Source organism: Rutilus rutilus (genome assembly GCF_951802725.1).
Source record: "Rutilus rutilus genome assembly, chromosome: 12".
Taxonomy (NCBI): domain Eukaryota; kingdom Metazoa; phylum Chordata; class Actinopteri; order Cypriniformes; family Leuciscidae; genus Rutilus; species Rutilus rutilus.
The window spans coordinates 8,037,022-8,044,890 of NC_140217.1; the positions used below are offsets into that span (position 1 = coordinate 8,037,022).

A 7,869-nucleotide genomic window follows, 5' to 3' on the forward strand; every position below is an offset into this window, starting at 1 on the left:
CTATATTCTATTGTGAATAAAATATAAGTTTATGAGATTTGTAAATTATTCCATTCCTTTTTTACTCACAATTTGTACAGTGTCCCAACTTTTTCTGATTTGGGGTTGTACATTGCAGCACAGGGTGAAGTCAGTATTTGAGAAATATAAATGTAATATAAAACTATAATGGCGCGGCAGGATTTTGAACAAGGTCCTGAGCCGTTGCTGGGCGCCGCGGACAGAGGACGAATGGCGCCGCCAGTGTGTGTACACTAGAATAATGTGTTCGAATTTTAAAGACGTGACGCTGCGCTTCTCGTCCGATGTGCTACCCTCGGCCTTGACACGAGTGGCAAGTACCATGGGAAACCTGCAACTGTATGGTCGTTGGGAGTGCTCATGTTCAAGTTGATGTGCGAGAACCTCCAGACAGCAACGACCTTAACATGATTGACGCGGGCATCTGGTCTAAACATGGATTGTCGAAAGGTAAGCTGCCATTCACCACACCAAAGAAGGCCAACTGTAATTCTAAATCATAAAAAAAAAAAAAAAAAAGAAAAAAAAAAAGCCACACTTTTTGCCACACAAAAAGCCACAAAAGCCAGCGCTCTGTGTCAACTCTATCCTCAACAGAGAACTCCCTGTCAAGGCGTCCTGGGACCTAAAGTTCCTGACAAAACTGTTCCAGTCATGCCAGTCACAGAGCTCTTCATCTAGGCAATCCTGACTTAAGGTGCAAAGACCTCCTTAAAAACTTCTGCCTAGAAGACATTCTGGGGTATGTATTACGCCTCAAACCTGTAGTTGGGACTTAAAATTCTGGTGACCAGTTACACCGTATACTCCTAATACCGTATACCGTATACTCCTTTTTTTTTTTTCTGCTACAGATCTGTACTGCCATCCTGAGGTTGAAACAAGTAGCAAGTACCATGGTAAACCCACAACTGTATGTTCACTGGGAGTGTTCATGTTCAAATCGGTGTTCAGAGACCATCCAGACAGCAACGGCCTAGACGTGATGGACCTCTGAGGCCGGAATGAATTCATGAAACTTTCTTAAGAATAAAATTCTTCTTGACTGCCAATTTCTTCCTATTTTGTAACTTAAAGGGTTAGTTAAAAAAATTCTAACTAACCCACTGATGTCACATGGACTACTTTGATGATGTCTTTATTACCTTTCTGGACATGGACAGTATACCGTACATACATTTTAAATGGAGGGACAGAAAGCTCTCAGACTAAACCTAAAATATCTTAAACTGTGTTCCGAAGATGAACGGAGGTCTTACGGGCTTGGAACGACATGAGGGTGAGTCATTAATGACATCATTTTCATTTTTGGGTGAACTAACCCTTTAAGAAAAAAGATGTGGGTATTTTGTTTCGAACAGAACAATCCAAAAGCACAGTAAAAAAAAATCTTTTTTTGCACATTTGTTTTTCTATACAGCATGTTTGTTTATTTTGACATGGGAAGAAATCTGAGGCCAAATCTAAGTGTAATGTATGTAGACAAACCTGATTTGAGTTTGTGTGTGTGTGTTTGTTTCAGTTCACTAAATCAGACATGGTGAAAAGGGGATAATGTAAACGCCAAATTAAATATAATATAAATTAAATATAAATACAAATTAAATATAAATTTAATTTCCCCTATTTACCACCTCAGTTCCAGACAAACTGCCCTGTAGAGATTTAATATGGGGCACATTGTTTGCTTAAATACCTGATGTTTCTGTGTTATACGAGATGGTAGGAAATCCTAACAGAAATGTAGTCTTAGGACCAAAGGAAAAATACAACAAGAAATGTAATATTCACTGATGTTTCACATAATAATTTAATAAAAATAAAGAGACATGTAAAGATATCCATTAATTACATGTAATCCAATTAAAAACAACACGCTCAGCATTCAAAAAGACTAAATTACTTTGTTTCGATCAACTCTCAGGGTCTTCTGCAGACTTTCTATGCTGGCGTCTAGTGCTGCAAGCCCATCCCTAAAATTCTGTTCATCCTGTGTGTTAAATGTGGACCAGGAGTTTATGCTCCAATCAGAGGCTAAAGATTTAATATCACAAGAGGAAAAGGTGTTCTCTATCACTGAAGGGTATGCTGACTGAACACCCATCCTTCGGGCACGCAGAGATTGCACCGATTGATTATTCAGGCCCTTATTTTTCTGATTTAACTGCAAGGACACACCTTGATGTTCTGAAAGGAAATCTCTGCCATCATTCTTTGCATCCTGAATGTGGAGCCCATCTGAGATGTCCAGCTTTTCAAAAGCACGGCCCATATATTTTTTAAGCCCTACATCCGCATCCACTTCTTCTCTTTGATTCTTGGCTGTTTTCAGCTCATTACACTGAGTTAGCGGTTTACTATGAGCAACTCCTGAGGGAAGTTGCACTACTGGAGTCTCTTTTAAAGGAGCAAACATTGTTCTTTTCTGCTCTTCTGACTGAGGAATATTCTCAGCTATAGTTTCCAGGGTTTGTTTGTGTATATCCCTATCCGTTGGTGAGCAGACTTTAACATCTGTTGGCATAAAGTTATCTTTTCCACCATTAATCTGACCAGGGGAGACTGGTTGTAATGTCTGGGACTTACAGTGAACTCGGTGGAGAGGAGAGGCCTGTCCGATGCCCTCCAGGGTCTGAAGGTAGGTCTTTACAGAGTTTGAAAGTTGATCTGACACAGTGGACTCCCTCTGTGCGTTTTCATGCAATTCCAGAACACTCTTAGTAAGCTGAGAGTTTGATTGGCACAAGTCCTGCTGAGGAGAATATTTGCTAGTGTCTTTGTCGTTTGACTTCTCTCCAGATTTCTGTGTGCATGAAAAAACAAAAGTTACAATGACCGGCATCTCACATACATCTTCGGTTACATGCTAGGTCACTGTCTTTGACCTCCATGGCTTTCCGTAGTCTCATGTTCTCCTGTTGCAGATCATCAAGCTCTCTACGGCTCTCATTTAACTGAGTTTGTAGAGTGAAGTTTAGAGACTGCAACGCAACCACTGTAACAGAACCATGCCAATGGTTCACAAAGGTTGTTTTCATGCATCCACTTGGCTAGACAGAAAATAAAAGGCTAAATTCTAAAAATATATTTACATATTTGCACATTTACTATTCCATATGATGTATTTCTTCTTAAGTCAAGCCCTTTACAGACAGAACAGAGAGAAGACAGCATGGCTCCACTCAACCTCCATGTCACAGGCCTCCGGTCTGGCTCGCCGTTCTGCTCTCTCTCGCTCCAATAACTGCTGATTGAGTATTCGCAAACGCCTGGGAGACATCAATTTAAGTGTGATTAATTTGGGGGGAAAAAACATGATAGAAAATTAACACATTCTTCACAAGCTTATGTCCAATGCCATGCAAATAAAACAAACAATATATTTTTGTATGCTATAGACCATTTGGTAGTAAACATCACAATTACGTCACTGCAGTTGTGTGCGCATTATGGTGGCAGAAAAACAGTGGTAACAAATGGAGGAAAATGGGGCGAGATCCACAAAATAATGAAAAAAAATGTCTTGTGCCTTTAGATGCCAGAATCAGATTGGAAAAAATATGGTCTTCATTTTCGTACAATACCATCGTCTTAAGACATTTAGTGCAAACCATTTAGACAGAGTGGACTGATAAATAAAGCATACATTTGATGTAAACAATAGATTTACATAAATTTCAAAAACAGTTGATAGAGGGAAAAATGTATTCGCCCTACAGTTACAGCATGAAATAAACTTAAATTAAACCTATAACATTTTACATAGACTAGATAGTAGTAGAAGTAGTAATTCTAGTGTTTTATCATGAAAACGTTGTAGCCTACTGTCCTGACCCAGACATTGCAAGTGCAGTTCGCCATTAGTATATTGTTGTTTGACTTGTATTGCTGCGTTTTGTGTTTTTGCCACTGACTAGGCAGTACCTCGGTCCATAATACATTCGACATGACCAAAGTACAAAATTATATGTGATTATGCGTAAAGAGATTTGTATGCCTTGAGCTTTTAGACGCTGGGTTGTTTCCACAAGGAATACGAAGATGTCCAGCCACTGTAATTTTGGTCATTTAGTTGGTTTCTTGACCCAAATATGACTGTGAGTACGGGTCAGGAAAACTTATCCCATTGCTAGGGGTTAGCTTAATTAGTGTATGACAACATGTCTTCTGCTGGCAAACCATTCAAATAACTGGAGAAGGCGTCATGTTGTAAATATATTCGAACTACTATCCAATATCCATATACTATTCTACTTTCTGCCACCAGGTAGGCTCCGCCCACAAAATACATCAACACCCAAAATCTATTCAATGCCTTTGTCTGCCACAATGTCATAAAGTAACTGACTTAACTTGATGTGGGAGCTTTTCCCAACACATTGATATATGTGATAATCTGATTAATTGCCATATCATGTAATTCATTCAATTACAGTCTTTAATCATTTCAATTTAAATTCTTTAATACAAAATTTGTATTAAGGCTATTAAATGATTAAAGAAAGTAATTGAATGAATTACATTCAAGCAACTCGAAGAGTGTTTACAGACATGCATGTCGGTGTGTTGCAAGGATGTGTGTGAATTTAATTCACACACATCCTTGCAACACACTGACATGCATGTCTGTTTAACTCTTTGAGTTGCTGACCTTCGCAGCTGTACATTCTCACTCCTGAGTGGCTGTAAAGCGAGCGCAATCTCAGCCTGGATGTCAGTGCTGCCCACCATGACAGGAAGTAGTACTCTGCTCCATCTCAGAGATCAGGCGCACAGCTTCACTGTCTGCACAGAAGAGAAAACTTGTCATAAAACTTGAAAATAACACCCAGAGGGGAAAAATCTGCTTAAATGTCCAATTTTTGAGAATCTGCAAATCCAGCAACTCAATCATTGGGTGTCTTGACATCTGAAGGCCCAATGTTTTGATTGTAAAAGAAAGTGAATTAGTTAACCATCTCAAGTTTGAAACAGGATATCAACTCTTATAAACGATAACTTCCAGATGATTGGAAGACAGCCCTGTAATAACACCCTGACAACAACATAGAGAAAAATATCAAATTTAAAAAAAGATATGCTGACAAATGTCTTGTCTATATAATTTAAGTCAGTGAAGTTTTGAACCCCATATTGGGCTCACTGAATGGAAAAAACATTCTGCAAAATATATTTTAAATCAAGTTTCACAGAAGAAAGAATGTCATACAGGTTTGGAACAACATGAAGACTTTTCATTTTCTGGTTAAATACCACTTTAAAGTCACCATGAAATCAAAATCAAAATTCTTATTTTTTATGGAATATTGCAGTATTTATCATAACTGGTTTATCCATGCACATCCTTGTTTGTTTTTAATTCATGTGCCCTAATAATCTTTAATTAAAATAACTTCTCCCAATTGCAGTTACATCTCTTCTCTTCTCTGATGATGTATTTATTGGAGCGAGGACGGGACAACCTGTCACTCACATGACATCACAGCCATAGCAAACCACAACCATCCAATCAATTCCACATGGACAAAATCCAGTCCCGCCCTACATTTTTTCTTGTTTGAGAGTCCTCTACGTCACAACAGGGTAGAAAAGACTTTTGCAAAGTTTCATGCTGACTTTGAGGGTTTTGAGATTTCCTAAATCCAAGTACTTAAGATGGATGGAAAGTCAAAGATTCAAAAAATAAATTTGAAAATAAATCAAATATTCTCACCCTGATTAGCAACTAATGTCTTCAGCTCTCCCAGCAGATATTTAACAGTCACCACTTTCTGTGCGGTTTTCTCTGGACTGGTGGGTTTGACTGTGACTCAGAACTGTTAATTTCTCATAGCTGGTCTGACAGCTGATGTCTCTGACAGCTGTATTGTCCATCCCATGTTTTTCATCTTCATCCTCTGCACTCTCCTCAGAGCAGATCTCCTGTACTGGTCCATTTGGATCAGGCTGAGTCTGGCTGACCAGGAGCTGGTTGGGCGTCTGTGTTGCTGAGGGGCAGATCGAGGACCCAGTGGATGATGTCAGTTTAACCTGAGGAACACTGCAGACAGGGCTGATGATTATAGGTAGCCCATGCCCTACTGGAGTGCAGGACCCATTTTGGACAGGAGATACAGTAACTGGAGACTGTCGCTGGACTGCGGGTGGCATCGAGAAAGAAGCCATATACTGATTTGGAGTGGCAGACATTTCTTCAGAAGCATGAGGGCAGGAGGGGATGGCAGCACTCATGGCCCTCGACTGATGAAACTCCCCAGATGAGCCACCACTGCTCAGTACACACTTTGAATATATGACGGTATGGTCCTGACAGAAATACAATAGGCTGTGAAGCCGTATTTTGTGCTTCTGCAAATGGTTGTTAAAAAGAATCACCTGCTGTGGCAGTCACACATACAATAAGGATTTTACAATAAAGGAGGAAAATGAAACGAAAAGATTGACAAAGATGTAATTTCAAAAACAATGGAAGCTTGTTAAGAAAAAAAAAAGTTATTGTGTCTTTTTATCTCACAAGTCTGACTTTTTTTTCTTGCAATTCATGATTCAGACTTTATAACTCACAATTGCGAGTTTATATCTTACAATTCTGAGAAAAAGTCAGAATGGTAAGAATCAACTCACAATTCTGACTTCATCCTTACAATTGTGAGTTTAGATATAAAGTCTGAATTGGGAGTTTTTTTTTTATTTGTCTCAGATTTCTCTTTCTCAGATTTTTGAGATATAAAGTGGCATTTGCCTTTTTTTATTCCATGGTGGAAACCAGCTTCCATAAAAAACAGATATGCCACAAGTATGTCTAAGATGAAAAAATTATGTACACTATATTAGAGTACATTACCTGCACTTTTTTTCACATGTATTGTCGTGGTTGTCTTCTTCCCATGCTTTTTTTGTCAGTCTTGATAAATTCTTGGGTTTAGAAGGTGCAGGTCTTTGTTCCCTGTTGTTTGGGCTTAGATTCTGTTGATTCTGTTGTGTGAAGATTACTAATCTCACCACTACTTAATTGCTAAACACAGAAAACGAGGTCTGATTTTGTAAATACAATATACCTGCTTGTTCGGCTTGTAGTATTCCACTGAGTAAAGCAGCACATCGGTCCAGTCCCTTGTGTATTGTTGTCACCTGGAAGCAATTTTCAATGTGAAAGAATGTCACGTGAGTTCAAAAATCATGATACTGGTTCTTTAAACACAACCTCATGTATGTGGCTTCTTTACCTGATCTTCAGAGTCTGTAGAATATAGAGAATACGCTGGTTCAAGAGGAGGCACACATCTTCCAGCTAAACTAAACTAAACCAGACAACATTTATGTTTGTTAAATGTGTGAAACAAATAGCATCTAAAATTCATTTAGTATGGACAGGATATCTCTTATCCGGTTTGTAACCGTTTTTTGTGTATTTGTCCCCGTCCGGACCCCGTCAGTCTGCCTGATGAGACCACCTGCAAGACAATTGACTTTAATGCTAAACAAAACACAGCATAATAACTTACATCGTATCATATATGTAAAATAATTTAAACATATATACCCGTTTATAACCGCTACCTTTGGTCTTGATACTCCCTGTCTTACCATGCGTGATGTATAGTCGATAAAACCTTCAGAAATCACCGTTCACCTACAGTACATGCAGCAAATATGTAGTTATCATGATCATATGGATCTATTAATGGTTTACCATTGCTTCTTGTATTTATTGCGCAAATTAACTTCAAAAACGTAAAGACCAAATTACATATGAACCTGTAGTAATCTAAAAGCTAATGGATGAAAAGCAAAACAAACTGCCTCTGTTACAATCATAGACAGTATATAAGGTTACAATCACCACTA

The 7,869-nt window shown here is 38.6% G+C and overlaps 1 protein-coding gene across 1 annotated transcript; it reads right to left on the reverse strand.

Moving 5' to 3' along the window:
• Positions 1 to 1,816: 1,816 nt before the first annotated feature.
• ccdc14 (coiled-coil domain containing 14) lies at positions 1,817 to 7,869 on the reverse strand. The gene is given in 15 exon segments (XM_084426243.1): positions 1,817 to 2,824; positions 2,907 to 3,016; positions 3,114 to 3,202; positions 3,204 to 3,290; positions 4,673 to 4,768; positions 4,770 to 4,806; positions 5,735 to 5,823; positions 5,825 to 6,399; positions 6,607 to 6,610; positions 6,866 to 6,946; positions 6,948 to 6,996; positions 7,080 to 7,152; positions 7,248 to 7,317; positions 7,420 to 7,475; positions 7,582 to 7,869. Coding segments are annotated over 15 exon segments (2,355 nt in total). The 5' UTR covers positions 7,612 to 7,869; the 3' UTR covers positions 1,817 to 1,915.